This window comes from Notolepis coatsorum, assembly GCF_963971535.1.
Source record: "Notolepis coatsorum genome assembly, chromosome: 16".
In the NCBI taxonomy this organism is placed as follows: domain Eukaryota; kingdom Metazoa; phylum Chordata; class Actinopteri; order Aulopiformes; family Paralepididae; genus Notolepis; species Notolepis coatsorum.
Window position 1 is genome coordinate 5,093,112 of NC_140180.1, and position 18,068 is coordinate 5,111,179.

General features: G+C 43.7%; 3 protein-coding genes and 2 pseudogenes across 5 annotated transcripts; all 5 read left to right on the forward strand.

Annotated features, from left to right (window-relative positions):
- Window positions 1-210: 210 nt before the first annotated feature.
- LOC311242500 (protocadherin gamma-A12-like) lies at window positions 211-10,189 on the forward strand (the record flags this gene model as incomplete). The annotated part of the gene is made up of 3 exons (XM_084331462.1): window positions 211-417; window positions 1,015-2,358; window positions 10,016-10,189. 3 exons carry the CDS (start codon window positions 211-213, stop codon window positions 10,187-10,189), a joined length of 1,725 nt encoding a protein of 574 aa, XP_084187588.1.
- Window positions 4,114-7,379, forward strand: LOC311242375 (protocadherin beta-16-like; the record flags this gene model as incomplete). Its single annotated transcript, XM_084331332.1, has 2 exons — window positions 4,114-6,555; window positions 7,338-7,379. The coding sequence occupies 2 exons, from the start codon at window positions 4,114-4,116 to the stop codon at window positions 7,377-7,379; spliced, it is 2,484 nt and encodes an 827-aa protein (XP_084187458.1).
- On the forward strand, window positions 7,868-9,999 carry LOC311242376 (protocadherin gamma-A3-like; annotated as a pseudogene). The gene is made up of 2 exons: window positions 7,868-8,119; window positions 9,077-9,999. The product of its transcript is annotated as a protocadherin gamma-A3-like (transcript).
- A 1,679-nt stretch (window positions 10,190-11,868) lies between the features above and the next one.
- On the forward strand, window positions 11,869-16,626 carry LOC311242501 (protocadherin gamma-A11-like; the record flags this gene model as incomplete). Its single annotated transcript, XM_084331463.1, has 2 exons — window positions 11,869-14,317; window positions 16,622-16,626. The coding sequence occupies 2 exons, from the start codon at window positions 11,869-11,871 to the stop codon at window positions 16,624-16,626; spliced, it is 2,454 nt and encodes an 817-aa protein (XP_084187589.1).
- Window positions 16,627-16,813: 187 nt separating this feature from the next.
- Window positions 16,814-18,054, forward strand: LOC311242502 (protocadherin gamma-A4-like; annotated as a pseudogene). Its single transcript has one exon. The product of its transcript is annotated as a protocadherin gamma-A4-like (transcript).
- The last annotated feature ends 14 nt before the right edge of the window (window positions 18,055-18,068 follow it).

An 18,068-nucleotide genomic window follows, 5' to 3' on the forward strand; every position in this document is an offset into this window, starting at 1 on the left:
GGATTTTTTTTTACCCATCTGTGATTGTCCTTCTGGGGATATATTACATGTTCTTGCCTTTGGATTAATTGTTTTGATGCCATGATGACTCGTCAACCTCAAAGTGTAAAATGGCGTTTGTGTGGCAGAGCGGTGAGGCGAGCGCTGTTATTTCTCCTTTATTTTAGTCACATAGTCTGTGGCCAAATCCGGTATTCTATACCGGAGGAGATGAAGAAAGGATCTCTTATCGGTAACGTAGCTCAAGACCTCGGCTTGGATTTGAAAAGGCTCCGTTCAGGCCGGGCCCGTATCGTGACCGGAGACAGCATTCAGTACACCGAGCTGAAGACAGACAAAGGGATTCTAGTCGTGAACGAGAGAATAGACAGAGAGCAGCTTTGTGGCGACGTCACACCGTGTAGCTTCAGCTTCGAGGTGATTTTAGAAAATCCAATTGAACTCCACCGCGTCATTGTCGAAGTTCTGGATGTAAATGACCACGTTCCAACATTTCATACTAACGATTTGAAATTCGAGATCAGTGAGATCGCTAGTATTGGAGCGCGATTTGTTTTGGAGAGCGCTGAAGACCTTGACGTAGGTGTAAATGACCTGCAGAAATATGTTTTGACACCGAACGATAATTTTGTCTTAAAGCAACTCACCAATCCCGATGGCAGTAAATATGCTGAAATGGTGCTCCAGAAACTGTTAGACAGAGAGGAGCATCCACGTCTCTCTCTAAAGCTGATAGCAGTGGACGGTGGAACTCCGCAGAGATCTGGTACAGTAAATATAGACGTCACTGTTCTAGATGCAAATGATAACGCTCCTGTTTTTAATCAAACCGTATATAGGGCGTCTGTGATGGAAAACGCACACATAGGTACCTATATAACAACAGTTAATGCTAGCGATGCAGATAGTGGTTCGAACGGACACATAACGTATGGATTTTCAAAGTTGAGGGGGGGCATTGCTGATATATTTGCCATCGACAAGACGACTGGTGTTATATCTGTTTCCGGGCAGATAGATTTCGAAAGGGATAAGAAATTCGAAATAAGAGTCGAAGCTAAAGACCAGGGAGGATTTGCGGACTCAAGTCAAGTGATAATCGAGGTGATTGACATAAATGACAACGCTCCGGTCATAAACGTCATGTCTTTCTCCAACTCTGTGTCTGAGGATGCTCCGGTCGGCACCACAATAGCTGTCATTAACGTTAAAGACGCAGACTCTGAAAGAAATGGCCTGATCACATGCTCAATAGATACAAAGCTACCGTTTAAGATCAAATCGTCCTTAACCAGTTATTACACATTGATCTCAGATGTAGTTTTCGACCGTGAATTGACGCCTGAATACAATATAACCATAACAGCCAGAGACTCAGGATCTCCTCCCCTCTCTAGCACCGCAAAGTTACAACTTAGAATCTCTGACGTAAATGACAACGCCCCATTGTTTGATAAATCCACCTATTCTGCCTACGTCACAGAAAATAATTCCCCCGGAATTTCTATATTTGCTGTCAGCGCACGTGACTCTGATTGGAATCAAAACGCCAGAATCTCGTACCTCCTAGAAGACACACAGATCAGTGGTAGTCCAGTCTCTACTTATATGTCTATAAACTCTGACACTGGAGTTTTACATGCAGTGCGTTCCTTTGATTATGAACAAATCAAACAACTTCAACTAGTTGTCAAAGCGCAGGATGGAGGCTCCCCTCCACTCAGTAGCAACGTGACTGTGAAAATACTGATCCAGGACCAGAACGACAACGCACCTCAGGTTCTGTACCCAGTCCAGACTGGCGGCTCTCTGGTGGCTGAAATGGTGCCTCGTTCAGCAGATGTGGGCTATCTGGTCACTAAAGTGGTGGCTGTTGATGTGGACTCTGGACAGAATGCCTGGCTCTCCTATAAACTACAGAAAGCCACAGACAGGGCGCTGTTTGAAGTGGGCTTACAGAATGGAGAAATAAGAACTATCCGCCAAGTCACTGATAAAGATGCTGTGAAACAAAGGCTGACTGTTGTAGTGGAGGACAACGGACAGCCCTCTCGTTCAGCTACAGTCAATGTTAACGTGGCGGTGGCCGACAGCTTCCCGGAAGTGCTCTCGGAGTTCACTGACTTTACGCACGACAAGGAGTACAATGACAACCTGACTTTCTTCTTAGTCTTGGCTTTGGCTGTAGTTTCCTTTCTCTTCATCACGTGTTTAGTGGTTATTATATCAGTGAAGATATACAGATGGAGACAGTCTCGCGTCCTCTATCATTCCGGTCTCCCAGTGATTCCATATTATCCACCGCGTTACTCAGACACTTTGGGGACAGGGACTCTCCCGCATGTGTACAATTACGAGGTGTGCAGGACGACCGACTCCAGGAAGAGTGATATAAAATATATGGGACCTATGAGTCAAACTTTGGTGAGCGTTGATGGAGATGGAGGTGACACTCTGCAGAGGGAGAAGCTAGCAGCTCAGGTTTCTCACATGTCAACACTGGTGAGTGAGACTTTCTTTTGCAAGTCATTTTTATTATAGTAGCGATGTTGACTCAAATGTGTGAATAATTATACCTCTGATTTATACATTTTCAAGCAGGCATCCTCTAGTGTCGTTAATTTTCCTTTTTCTACCCTGTGACCTCATGAAGATAATCACTAACGGACATCATACATCGTTATGACTTTGATGATGATGATGTAATGTTGCTGATAATAGAGAGAGTGAAACAGTCCCTGCCTCCTCTGGTTGATTTCTCTATGTCGCTGTCCACCGGCCTGGTGCTGAAATGACAAGCTGAGTCACTGCTGGTGGTCTCTTTATTTTCTCATGATGAAAACAATATGGATGATCGTTGCTATGAAATGTCTCTGTTATGAAACAGAGGTTGCACCATTGCTTTGGAGACTGGTGCTGCACAAGTAATCATTTTGCTTTTAGAGAATAACACATTTTATCTTAATCTTTTACCTTCCTCTGTCAGATGGTATGTCTTGCATTTATTTCTAGACGACTCTATCTTTGTTCTAACAGTAACCACAATGCTATATATGTGTGTATGTGGCTTGGCTTTGGCTTTAGTTTCCTTTCTCTTCATCACGTGTTTAGTGGTTATTGTATCAGTGAAAATATACAGATGGAGACAGTCTCGCATTCTCTTATCATTCCAGTCTCCCGGCGATGGAGGTGGAGGAGACACTCTGCAGAGGGAGAAGCTAGCGGCTCAGATTGCTCACATGTCAACACTGGTGAGTGAGATTATGTTTATATTTTCCCATTGAAACCAGAACAATAAGTATTCATATGAAATGGCTTGGTTGGTGTTTTATGAGTTCATACATTTACATTTCCACAACATAACCACCTGTATTCATTGCCACAATTGTCATACATTACAACTTACTAAAGATTATGAAGATGTAATGATGATATTGATGATGATGATGATGATGATGATGATGATGATGATGATGATTATGATAATGATGATGATGATGATGATGATGATGATGGTTAAGGTGGTGGTGAGTGAGGCACGTATCATTATAGATGAGTCTTGTTTAGAAATGGTTGTACTCTGCCCCCTGTGGTTGATTTATCTCTGTCGCTGTCCGTCAGCCTGGTGCTGAATTAACCAGGTGTATTGATCTCTTGTTTTGCAGAACGTTGCAAGCAACATTAAAGTTTTCACAATTGAATAACACGTACAAATAGTGTTGTAAAAGGCATTTTCGGTTTAAATAGTTTATATTAATAGTTTTACTGGCTTTTGCCATATTGCACACTATATTCAAACACACACGCACACGCACACACATACACACTCTCACACACACACACAAACACACACACGCGATTGCGATCGTTGGACTCTAGGGGCCGCTGTTGATACACGGTTGACATTAATTCTACTGGTAATGGTGCAGTGGCCCCTCCTTTAGTTTCTATCTGTCTTCCATTGTATGACGTACAGGATATCTGCTCCAGCCTCTCAAGCTGTGGATCGTTTCTATTCTCTGCTGGAAAACATAAGCGGTTATCATCTCTTCCCTCTTGATTCAGTGATCATCATTCTTTACTCAAATGAGTGAATTTGGATCGTTTGGATTTATGGGTTGCAAATGGACACCACGTCGCTGTGGCGGATGGCAAGTAGGGCTCCTGTTTTTCCTCCTTTGTCTGAGCTCCCTGGACTCCGTGACCGGACAGGCTCGCTATTCCATCGCGGAGGAGCAGGCCGAGGGGTCGTTTGTAGGAAACATCGCTAGAGATTTGGGTCTGGATGTGAACAGGCTCGTATCGGGTAAAGCTCGTATCATAACGAAGGGAACGAGGCAGTATGTTGATCTAAACCGAGACAAAGGCACCCTCGTTATTAAAGAGCAGATCGACCGAGAGGAGCTGTGTGGACAGACTACGCCTTGCAGCTTCAGCTTCGAGCTCATCATAGAAAACCCAATCCAGCTATATCGAGTGACGGTGGAAGTCCGTGACATTAACGACAACAGCCCTGCTTTTCCAAAAGACGAAATTAGTTTGAAAATCAGCGAATCGGCCGTGTCGGGAGCGCGCTTTGCTCTGGAGAGCGCCATCGACCCTGATGTTGCCGCTAACGGTATACAAAAGTACGTACTCAAACCTTCAGATCATTTCAAATTAGAGGTACACAGCCAGCCTGACGGTGGTAAATTCATAGAGATGGTTTTACAAAACCCTCTAGACCGAGAGATAGAGGAGACTCATTCGCTAGTGCTTATCGCTTCAGATGGGGGTGAGCCACCCAGATCAGGCACAGTCCGTATCCACATCACCGTGCTGGATGCCAACGACAACGCGCCGGTGTGCGGGCAGCCTGTATATAAAGCAGATGTCAAAGAGAATTCTCCAGAGGGCTCAGTGGTAACTACTGTTAGTGCAAACGACGCAGATACAGGGCTGAATGGAGAGGTCACTTTCTCCATCGCTCATGTTGCCAAAGAAGCAAAGCAGCTGTTTGAACTGAATGTTAACACCGGTGAAATTAAAGTCGCAGGTAAACTCGATTTTGAAAAGTCAAAAAATTATCAATTGAACGTTCAAGCTAGCGACCACGGAGGATTTACAGACACCTGCAAAGTTATTATCCATATAGTCGATGAGAATGATAATGTCCCCACGATACAGCTCATGTCGTTTTCCAATTCCATATCTGAGGACTCGCCTCCTGGCACCACCGTGGCTGTTGTTAACGTTGAAGACGCAGATTCCGATGGTAATGGTGTCGTTAAGTGTTCCATCAATTCTGATATCCCTTTCAAAATCGAGTCTTCCATAACAGATTATTATACCATAGTTACTGAAAGCCCATTGGACAGAGAAACGGTTCCTGAGTATAATATTACTATTACAGTGTGTGACGAGGGCTCCCCGCCTCTGTCTAGCAGTAAGAACATAACGGTTAAAGTCTCAGATGTGAATGACAACCCGCCAAAGTTTGACCAAACAGAATACCGTCTGACTATCCCCGAAAACAACTCTCCCGGATTCTCCGTGTTTGCCGTGAGGGCGAGGGATGCAGACGGAGGCCAAAACGCGCGCGTTTCTTACTTTTTGGATCAGAATGAGATTAACGGGGTGCCGGTGTCCTCTTTTGTATCAGTCAACGCAGAAAATGGTGCTATACACGCTGTAAGGTCTTTTGATTACGAGCAAATGAAGAGGTTTGAGTTTAACGTCACTGCTCGTGATGGAGGCTCCCCTCCTCTCAGCTCCGTTGCTACTATTGAAATCTTAGTCCAAGATAAGAACGACAACGCACCTCAGGTTCTGTACCCAGTCCAGACTGGCGGCTCTCTGGTGGCTGAAATGGTGCCTCGTTCAGCAGATGTGGGCTATCTGGTCACTAAAGTGGTGGCTGTTGATGTGGACTCTGGACAGAATGCCTGGCTCTCCTATAAACTACAGAAAGCCACAGACAGGGCACTGTTTGAAGTGGGCTTACAGAATGGAGAAATAAGAACTATCCGCCAAGTCACTGATAAAGATGCTGTGAAACAAAGGCTGACTGTTTTAGTGGAGGACAACGGACAGCCCTCTCGTTCAGCTACAGTCAATGTTAACGTGGCGGTGGCCGACAGCTTCCCGGAAGTGCTCTCGGAGTTCACTGACTTTACGCACGACAAGGAGTACAATGACAACCTGACTTTCTTCTTAGTCTTGGCTTTGGCTGTAGTTTCCTTTCTCTTCATCACGTGTTTAGTGGTTATTATATCAGTGAAGATATACAGATGGAGACAGTCTCGCGTCCTCTATCATTCCGGTCTCCCGGTGATTCCATATTATCCACCGCGTTACTCAGACACTTTGGGCACAGGGACTCTCCCCCATGTGTACAATTACGAGGTGTGCAGGACGACTGACTCCAGGAAGAGTGACTGTAAGTTCGGCATGGCTGGTAGTCAGAACATTCTGATAATGGACCCCAGTTCTACAGGGACGATGCAGCGGATCCAGAGTGAAAAGAGCATCCTGGATGAACCAGACTCTCCTCTAGAGGTTGGTGGATCTGATAAAGTACAGTTATCTGTGTGTGTGTGTGCGTGTGCGTGTGCGTGTGTGTGTGTGTGTGTGTGTGCGTGTGTGTGTGTGTGTGTGTGTAGCTGCGTGGCTGTGTGGCTGAGCTCTCTACTGTTTCGTCCACTCCAACGCAATGTTGTTTCATTTAAATTCTACCATTTGTCAATTGTTTCATGTGATTGCTGTATGATTGATTGGCTTTAAGAGTCAGCATTGCAGAACCACGGATAGCGACAAAGTAGTGATATCTATTCTAATATTGATTTGGCCTATTAGGGGGTACTGTCTCACCTTAAGCGTTGGCATTTCAGCACCATGGATAGCGACGAAGTAGCCTGACTTACCCTAATGCTGACGTTTCAAGAGCTCTCTTTGCACTAACCTACAGTATATCACCTTGTAAACGGGCTGTGTGTGTGTGTGTGTGTGTATATGTGTGTGTATCCACTTGTCCACTGAGTTTAGAGGGAGAGTTCAGCACCACATTGATGGACAGCACCTGTATTTCAGCCCCAGCTGCGTTATATGCTTTCAATTCTTTACTTGTTTAACTTACTTCCTACGTATTCATTTATTTCACTTACTCTATATGGCGCGATAAGATGCAATACTTTTAGTCATATCATATCATCATTGTAAAATATGTATGATTGCTTTCATTGACGTGGACCATTATTTGTATCTAATATACACACACCTTAGTAATATCAATACATTTAGATTTCCCTTCACTGATACATTGTCTTCTCATAGCTCATCATATTCTCTTTTGACTGAAGTATAGGCTCTACAACATCAGCAACATGAACTACATCTTGTAACAATTACATAATTTAATGTTTTCTTAGAATGATTTGATTTTCAGACAGTTATCTGTTTTCACCTTAATGTATGGTGTTCACGTTTTGGACTCTAAGGGACGCTGTTGAACAGTGAAATAATTTCTATCTGGTGATGTCAGTCAGTAGAGTCTCCTCCTCTGTCACTGCAATGTAGAGAAGGGAGAGAGAATCTCTGCTTCATATGAGGTGGAGCTCGACGGAAGTACAGACGCTTATATACACAGCCTGTTTTGCTTTTATGAAAATAAGACGTTGGAGATAGAGAATCGTCTCAAATTTGTATCCTGGTGAATCTTATTTTCTTCATTATTGCTCGTGGGATCTACTAATAGAACATGGCGTTGGAACGCCCTCGCTGCGTAAAATGGCGTTTGAGTTGTGGACCTACGCGGACAATCCTGTTGTTGTTTTTCTTGTATTGGAATGAAATTGTCACTGGTCAGATCCGGTATTCCATCCCGGAGGAGATGAAGAAAGGATCTCTTATCGGTAACGTAGCTCAAGACCTGGGGTTGGATTTGAAAAGGCTCCGTTCAGGCCGGGCCCGTATCGTGACCGGAGACAGCATTCAGTACACCGAGCTGAAGACAGACAAAGGGATTCTAGTCGTGAACGAGAGAATAGACAGAGAGCAGCTTTGTGGCGACGTCACACCGTGTAGCTTCAGCTTCGAGATCATTCTGGAGAATCCGATGGAACTGCATCATATGACTATCGAAGTATTGGATGTAAATGATCATTCCCCGGTATTCAAGAAAAAAGATATAGCGTTAGAATTAAGTGAGTTAGCTAACCTTGGTGCACGATTTGCGCTTGACAGTGCAGAGGATCCTGATGTTGGAGTTAACGGTCTGCAAAACTATGTTTTAAGTTCAAACGATAATTTCGCTTTGAAACAACATGTAAATCCAGACGGAAGTAGGAATGTTGAGATGGTGCTTCAGAAACCGTTAGACAGAGAGGAGCATCCCCGTCTCTCTCTAAAGCTGATAGCAGTGGACGGTGGAACTCCTCAGAGATCTGGTACAGTAAATATAGACATCACTGTTCTAGATGTTAACGATAACGCTCCTGTATTCAACCAGTCAATCTACAGGGCAACTGTGATGGAAAACGCACCAAAAGGAACTAACATTATCACCGTTAATGCCACTGACGCAGATAGTGAATCGAATGGATACATCACATATTCACTTTCAAATCTGAAAAGCACTGTAGCTGATTTGTTGTCTATAGATGAGCACTCAGGGGTATTATCTGTTTCTGGGCTCATAGACTTCGAAAAGGACAAAAAGTACGAGCTCAGAATTGACGCTAAAGATCAGGGAGGGCTAACAGATTACAGTAAAGTAATAGTTGAGGTTATTGATGTGAATGATAATGCCCCTGTAATTAACCTCATGTCGTTCACTAGTCCCGTGTCTGAAGACTCCCCTCCAGGTACAACCATTGGTATAATTAACGCTAAAGACTTAGATTCAGGTGATAACGGACAGGTGACTTGCACTATTGACCAGAATTCACCGTTCAAGATTAAATCGAATTTAAGAAATTATTACACATTGATAACTGATGCTGTATTAGATCGGGAAGCTATTGCAGAATATAACATTACTGTAGTAGCCACAGACGCAGGCTCGCCTCCTCTTTCAAGTAAAAGAATCTTTAACTTAAAGGTGTCTGATGTCAATGACAACGCACCAGTTTTTACAGAGAAGGTTTACAATGCGTTTTTCCCAGAGAACAACTCTCCTGGTGTGTCTGTTATCACTGTTAGAGCTAAAGACTCAGATGCAAATCAAAACGCTCGTATTTCTTATATACTGGAGGATTCTGATATAGGAGGAAACCCAGTATCTGGATATGTGTCAGTTAACGCAGAGAGCGGAGTGATACACGCAGTACGTTCCTTTGATTATGAACAAATCAAACAGCTTCACCTAGTTGTCAAAGCGCAGGATGGAGGCTCCCCTCCACTCAGTAGCAACGTGACTGTGAAAATACTGATCCAGGACCAGAACGACAACGCACCTCAGGTTCTGTACCCAGTCCAGACTGGCGGCTCTCTGGTGGCTGAAATGGTGCCTCGTTCAGCAGATGTGGGCTATCTGGTCACTAAAGTGGTGGCTGTTGATGTGGACTCTGGACAGAATGCCTGGCTCTCCTATAAACTACAGAAAGCCACAGACAGGGCGCTGTTTGAAGTGGGCTTACAGAATGGAGAAATAAGAACTATCCGCCAAGTCACTGATAAAGATGCTGTGAAACAAAGGCTGACTGTTGTAGTGGAGGACAACGGACAGCCCTCTCGTTCAGCTACAGTCAATGTTAACGTGGCGGTGGCCGACAGCTTCCCGGAAGTGCTCTCGGAGTTCACTGACTTTACGCACGACAAGGAGTACAATGACAACCTGACTTTTTTCTTAGTCTTGGCTTTGGCTGTAGTTTCCTTTCTCTTCATCACGTGTTTAGTGGTTATTATATCAGTGAAGATATACAGATGGAGACAGTCTCGCGTCCTCTATCATTCCGGTCTCCCGGTGATTCCATATTATCCACCGCGTTACTCAGACACTTTGGGGACAGGGACTCTCCCGCATGTGTACAATTACGAGGTGTGCAGGACGACTGACTCCAGGAAGAGTGACTGTAAGTTCGGCATGGCTGGTAGTCAGAACATTCTGATAATGGACCCCAGTTCTACAGGGACGATGCAGCGGATCCAGAGTGAGAAGAGCATCCTGGATGAACCAGACTCTCCTCTAGAGGTGAGTGGTTTTGATTCATGATTATTATAAACGTTGCATCGGTTATATGTCTTTCAATATCTTGCACGTTGCAAATGTTACTTGGCTACATTACATCTAATAGTTGGCTGGTTGCTTATGGGACGTTTCAGCACCTACAGGGTGGACAGCTCCTCTCTAAGACGTGCAGGGGCCTGTCTAGTGTTTTAAGTTGAACAGGTGACACTGCTGTCAGCATTCTCTAATGATATATATCCAACTTAGCAAGAGAAACAGTTTGCCTTACAAAAAAGTGAACTTTAGAAAAACGCACTCACTTTTTCCCCTTAAATAACGTGTGTGTGTGTTGCTGCACCCTCCTCTGGACCTCTGTTTGTCCACTCCAACACAGTGGTGTTTCATTTTAATTTTAATATTTGCCATTTCTTTCATATGATTGCAGTATGTGTGGCTGGTTTTAAGCGTCAGCATTTCAGTACCGCAGATAGCGACACATTAGCCAGTTGTTCTATAATGATGAAGCTTTTAAGAACTATATTTGTACTTCTAGCTGCCTACAACATGCTACAAGCTGGCATTTCGTGTGTGTGTGTGTGTGTGTGTGTGCGTGCGTGCGTACGTACGTGTGTGAGCGTGCGTGTGTGTGGGGGGGGGGGGGCTGCGTTCTCCACTGTTTCATCCACTCCAATGCAATGTTGTTTCATTTAATTTCTAACATTTGTCAATTGCTTGCTGTATGATTGATTGGCTTTAAGCATCTGCATTTCAGAACCACGGATAGCGACAAAATAGCCCCATAATGCTGACGTTTTAAGAGCTCTCTTTGTACTTCTAACCTTTATCACGTTGCAAACTGGCTGTGTGTGTGTGTGTGTGTGTGTGTGTGTGTGTGTGTGTGTGTGTGTGTGTGTGTGTGTGTGTGTGTGTGTGTGTGCGCGTGTGTGTGCACGTTTGTGCGCATATGTGCACGTGTCCACTTGTCCACTGAGTTTAGAGGGAGAGTTCAGCACCACATTGATGGACAGCTCCTGTATTTCAGTCCTACTGTAGCTGCGTTATATGCTTTCAGCTCATGAAGTCTTTACTTGTTTAACTTACTTCCTACATATTATTTGAACATACTCTATATGGCGCGATAAGATACAATACTTTTATTCATATCATATCATCATTGTTAAACATGTATGATTGCTTTCATTGATGTTGACCATTATGTTTAACTAATAGACATGCACCTTAGTAATATCAATACATTTAGATTTCCATTTCCTGATACATTGTCTTCTTATACTGTAGCTCATCATGTTTCCTTTTTACTGAAGTAAGGCTCTTCTACAGCATCAGCAACATGCAAGACATATTGTAACAATTACATAATTTAATGTTTTCTTAGAATGATTCTATTTTCAGACAAAGTTATGTGTTTTCACCTAAATGTATTGGTGTTCACGTTTTGGACTCTAAGGGACGCTGTTGAACAGTGGAATATTTTATATAGTGATGTCAGTCAGTAGAGTCTCCTCCTCTGTCACTGCAATGTAGAAAAGAGAGAGAGAATCTGCTTCATATGAGGTGGAGCTCGACGGAAGTACAGCCGCTTATATAAACAGCCTGTTTTGCTTTTATGACAAGAAGACGTTGGAGATAGAGAATCGTCTCAAATTTGTATCCTGGTGAATCTTATTTTCTTCATTATTGTTCGTGGGATTTACTAATAGAACATGGCGTTGGAACGCCCTCGCTGCTTAAAATGGCGTTTGAGTTGTGGACCTAGGAGGACAATCCTCTTGGTTTTGTTCTTGTATTGGAATGAAATTGTCACTGGTCAGATCCGGTATTCCATCCCGGAGGAGATGAAGAAAGGATCTCTTATCGGTAACGTAGCTCAAGACCTGGGGTTGGATTTGAAAAGGCTCCGTTCAGGCCGGGCCCGTATCGTGACCGGAGACAGCATTCAGTACACCGAGCTGAAGACAGACAAAGGGATTCTAGTCGTGAACGAGAGAATAGACAGAGAGCAGCTTTGTGGCGACGTCACACCGTGTAGCTTCAGCTTCGAGATCATTCTAGAGAATCCAATGGAGCTGCATCGAGTGACTGTCGAAATAATGGACGTTAATGACCACGCACCTACTTTCAAAAACAATCACATGGCATTGGAAATCAGTGAATCTGCTACAATAGGCTCTCGTTTCGACCTCGAAAATGCAAACGATCCTGACGTAGGCATTAACGGTTTGCAAAATTATGTTTTGACCTCTAATGATAATTTCGTTTTAAAACAGCACGCAACTCCTGATGGAGGGAAATTCGCCGAAATGATTTTACAGAAACCGTTAGACAGAGAGGAGCATCCCCGTCTCTCTCTAAAGCTGATTGCAGTGGACGGTGGAACTCCCCAGAGATCTGGTACAGTAAATATAGACATCACTGTTCTAGATGCCAATGACAATACTCCTGTATTTAACCAATCAGTTTACAGGGCCACTGTGATAGAAAATGCATCTAAATGCACGTATATTACCACCGTTAATGCCACTGATGCCGATAGTGGATCTAACGGTTTGGTGACTTATATATTCTCACATTTAAAAGAGAACTTGGTGGGTATATTTGATATTGATAAAGAAACTGGTAGAATAACTGTTGGTGGTCCAATAGATTTCGAAAAAGATAGAAAAATTGAAATCAGAGTCGGGGCAAAAGATCAGGGTGGTCTGGCCGATACGAGTAAAGTTGTAATTGAAGTGCTGGATGTAAATGATAACGCACCTGTTATTAATGTCATGTCGTTCTCCAGCCCTGTGTCGGAGGATTCCTCTCCTGGTACAACTATTGCTATTATAAATGTGAAAGATGCAGACTCAGAAATAAATGGACAGATAACGTGTGCAATAGACTCTAAACTCCCATTTAAAATCCAATCGTCCATAACAAATTACTACAATTTAATCTCAGATATTCCATTTGACCGTGAAATAACACCAGCATACAACATAACTATAACGGCTACTGATTCAGGTGCTCCTCCCCTCTCTAGCGCTACAACTCTATATCTGAAAATCTCTGACGTAAATGACAACGCACCTTCTTTTTACAAATCCACCTATTCTGCCTACGTCACAGAAAATAACTCACCTGGAATGTCTATATTCACCGTTAGTGCGCGGGACTCTGACTGGAATCAAAACGCGAGAATCTCGTACCTCCTAGAAGACACACAGATCAATGGTAGTCCAGTCTCTACTTATATATCTATAAACTCTGAAACTGGAGTTTTACATGCAGTACGTTCCTTTGATTATGAACAAATCAAACAGCTTCACCTAGTTGTCAAAGCGCAGGATGGAGGCTCCCCTCCACTCAGTAGCAACGTGACTGTGAAAATACTGATCCAGGACCAGAACGACAACGCACCTCAGGTTCTGTACCCAGTCCAGACTGGCGGCTCTCTGGTGGCTGAAATGGTGCCTCGTTCAGCAGATGTGGGCTATCTGGTCACTAAAGTGGTGGCTGTTGATGTGGACTCTGGACAGAATGCCTGGCTCTCCTATAAACTACAGAAAGCCACAGACAGGGCGCTGTTTGAAGTGGGCTTACAGAATGGAGAAATAAGAACTATCCGCCAAGTCACTGATAAAGATGCTGTGAAACAAAGGCTGACTGTTGTAGTGGAGGACAATGGACAGCCCTCTCGTTCAGCTACAGTCAATGTTAACGTGGCGGTGGCCGACAGCTTCCCGGAAGTGCTCTCGGAGTTCACTGACTTTACGCACGACAAGGAGTACAATGACAACCTGACTTTCTTCTTAGTCTTGGCTTTGGCTGTAGTTTCCTTTCTCTTCATCACATGTTTAGTGATTATTATATCAGTGAAAATATACAGATGGAGACAGTCTCGCGTCCTCTATCATTCCGGTCTCCCGGTGATTCCATATTATCCACCGCGTTACTCAGACACTTTGGGGACAGGGACTCTCCCGCATGTGTACAATTACGAGGTGTGCAGGACGACTGACTCCAGGAAGAGTGACTGTAAGTTCGGCATGGCTGGTAGTCAGAACATTCTGATAATGGACCCCAGTTCTACAGGGACGATGCAGCGGATCCAGAGTGAAAAGAGCATCCTGGACGAACCAGACTCTCCTCTAGAGGTGAGTTCATTGATTCGTGATTATTATAAATGGTGCATCGGTTATATGCCTTTCAATATCTTGCACGTTGCAAATGTTACTTGGCTACATTACATATAATAGTTGTTCTGGTTGCTTATGGGACGTTTCAGCACCTACAGGGTGGACATCTCCTCGCAGGGGCCTGTCTAGTGTTTTAGATTCAACAGGTGACACTGCTGTCAGCATTCTCTACTGATATATATCCAACTTAACAAGAGAAACAGTTTGCCTTACAAAGAAAGTTAACTATAGAAAAACGCACTCACTTTTTTTTCCTTCAATAACGTGTGTGTGTGTTGCTGCACTCTCCTCTGGACCTCTGTTTGTCCACTCCAACACAGTGGTGTTTAATTTTCATTTTAATATTTGCCATTTCTTTCATATGATTGCAGTATGTGTGGCTGGTTTTAAGCATCAGCATACCGCGGATAGCGACACATTAGCCAGTTGTTCTATAATGCTGAAGCTTTGTACTATATTTGTAGAGCTATATTTGTACTTCTAGCTGCCTACAACATGCTACACGCTGGCATTTTGTGTGTGTGTGTGTGTGTGTGTGTGTGTGTCTGTGTGTGTGTGTGTGTGTGTGTGTGTGTGTGTGTGTGTGTGTGTGTGTGTGTGCGTGCGTGCGCGCGCGTGTGTGTGTGTCTGTGTCTGCGTTGTGGGTGGGTGGGTGTGTGTTGCCGTCCATGCTCTACTTTAGAGGGTGAGTTCAGCACCACGTTGATGGACAGCTCCTGTATTGTGATTTATGTAGGTCTTATATGGTGTCAGGTCATGCACTCTACTGGTTTAACTTACTTCCTTCATATTAGTTTACAGTAACTTCCTCTCTGTTTCTATAAGTTGCAAGACGTCTATTCATATCATGTCATTGTTAAAAATGAATGATTGCTTTCATTGATGTTGGCCATTATATTCAATTAATAGACACGCATCGTATAAATGTCAATACATTTAGGTTTCCATTCATGGAGACCATTTTTTTTCACATAGCTCATCATATTGACTGAAGTCTCTTTTAACTGAAGTAGACTCTACAGCATCAGCAACGTGCACTGCATATTGTAACAATGGCACCGTTTAATGTTTTCTTAGAATGATTTGCTTTTCAGACAAAGTTGTCTGTTTTCACCTAAATGTATTGGTGTTCACGTTTTGGACTCTAGGGGACGCTGTTGAACAGTGAAATAATTTCTATAGTGATGTCAGTCAGTAGAGTCTCCTCCTCTGTCACTGCAATGTAGAGAAGAGAGAGAGAATCTGCTTCATATGAGGTGGAGCTCGACGGAAGTACAGCCGCTTATATAAACAGCCTGTTTTGCTTTTATGAAAAGAAGACGTTGGAGATAGAGAATCGTCTCAAATTTGTATCCTGGTAAATCTTATTTTCTTCATTATTGTTCGTGGGATCTACTAATAGAACATGGCGTTGGAATGCCCTCGCTGCGTAAAATGGCGTTTGAGTTGCAGACCTACGCTGACAATCCTCTTGTTTTTTTTCTTGTATTGGAATGAAATTGTCACTGGTCAGATCCGGTATTCCATCCCGGAGGAGATGAAGAAAGGATCTCTTATCGGTAACGTAGCTCAAGACCTGGGGTTGGATTTGAAAAGGCTCCGTTCAGGCCGGGCCCGTATCGTGACCGGAGACAGCATTCAGTACACCGAGCTGAAGACAGACAAAGGGATTCTAGTCGTGAACGAGAGAATAGACCGAGAGCAGCTTTGTGGCGACGTCACACCGTGTAGTTTCAGCTTCGAGATCATTCTGGAGAATCCGATGGAACTGCATCATATTACTATCGAAGTACTGGACATAAATGATAATTCTCCAACTTTTGAACAGCATGATATGCAATTGACAATAGGAGAATCAGCTTCGCCAGGAGCACGGTTTGTACTAGCAACTGCCAACGACCCTGATGTAGGAATTAATGGTCTCCGGGATTACAATTTATCTCCAAACGAAAATTTCATTCTAAAAAAACATTCAAATTTGGATGTTAGAAAATATGCAGAAATGATTCTTCAGAAGCCGTTAGACAGAGAGGAGCATCCCCGTCTCTCTCTAAAGCTGATAGCAGTGGACGGTGGAACTCCTCAGAGATCTGGTACAGTAAATATAGAAATAACTGTTCTAGATGTTAATGATAACGCTCCGGTGTTCAACCAGTCTGTCTACAAAGCTTCTGTAATGGAAAATGCACCTAAAACCACGCTTATCACCACTGTGAACGCCAGTGACGCAGACAGTGGATCAAATGGTTTGATTCATTATTCTCTTTCCAACATGCAGGGTAACATAGCCAGTATGTTCGAAATTGACACGGTTTCCGGTATGATATACCTTTCAGGACAGCTTGACTATGAAAAGGAAAAGAAATATGAAATAAGCATCGAAGCAACAGACCAAGGAGCCTTAACAGATTCTAGCAAAGTGACAGTCGAGGTTATTGATGTGAATGATAATGCACCTGTAATTAGCGTCATGTCGTTCACTAGTCCCGTGTCTGAAGACTCCCCTCCAGGTACAACCATTGGTATAATTAACGCTAAAGACTTAGATTCAGGAGATAACGGACAGGTGACTTGTTCTATTAACCAGAATTCACCTTTCAAGATTAAATCGAATTTAAGAAATTATTACACATTGATAACTGATGCTGTATTAGATCGGGAAGCTATTTCAGAATATAACATTACTGTAGTAGCCACAGACGCAGGCTCGCCTCCTCTTTCAAGTAAAAGAATGTTTAACTTAAAGGTGTCTGATGTCAATGACAACGCACCAGTTTTTACAGAGAAGGGTTACAATGCGTTTCTCCCAGAGAACAACTCTCCTGGTGTGTCTGTTATCACTGTTAGAGCTAAAGACTCAGATGCAAATCAAAACGCTCGTGTTTCTTATATACTGGAGGATTCTGATATAGGAGGAGCCCCAGTGTCTGGATACGTGTCAGTTAACGCAGAGAGCGGAGTGATACATGCAGTACGTTCTTTTGATTATGAACAAATCAAACAATTAACTTTAGTGATCAAAGCGCAGGATGGAGGCTCCCCTCCACTCAGTAGCAACGTGACTGTGAAAATACTGATCCAGGACCAGAACGACAACGCACCTCAGGTTCTGTACCCAGTCCAGACTGGCGGCTCTCTGGTGGCTGAAATGGTGCCTCGTTCAGCAGATGTGGGCTATCTGGTCACTAAAGTGGTGGCTGTTGATGTGGACTCTGGACAGAATGCCTGGCTCTCCTATAAACTACAGAAAGCCACAGACAGGGCGCTGTTTGAAGTGGGCTTACAGAATGGAGAAATAAGAACTATCCGCCAAGTCACTGATAAAGATGCTGTGAAACAAAGGCTGACTGTTGTAGTGGAGGACAACGGACAGCCCTCTCGTTCAGCTACAGTCAATGTTAACGTGGCGGTGGCCGACAGCTTCCCGGAAGTGCTCTCGGAGTTCACTGACTTTACGCACGACAAGGAGTACAATGACAACCTGACTTTCTTCTTAGTCTTGGCTTTGGCTGTAGTTTCCTTTCTCTTCATCACGTGTTTAGTGGTTATTATATCAGTGAAGATATACAGATGGAGACAGTCTCGCGACTCTCGCGTCCTCTATCATTCCGGTCTTCCGGTGATTCCATATTATCCACCGCGTTACTCAGACACTTTGGGGACAGGGACTCTCCCGCATGTGTACAATTACGAGGTGTGCAGGACGACTGACTCCAGGAAGAGTG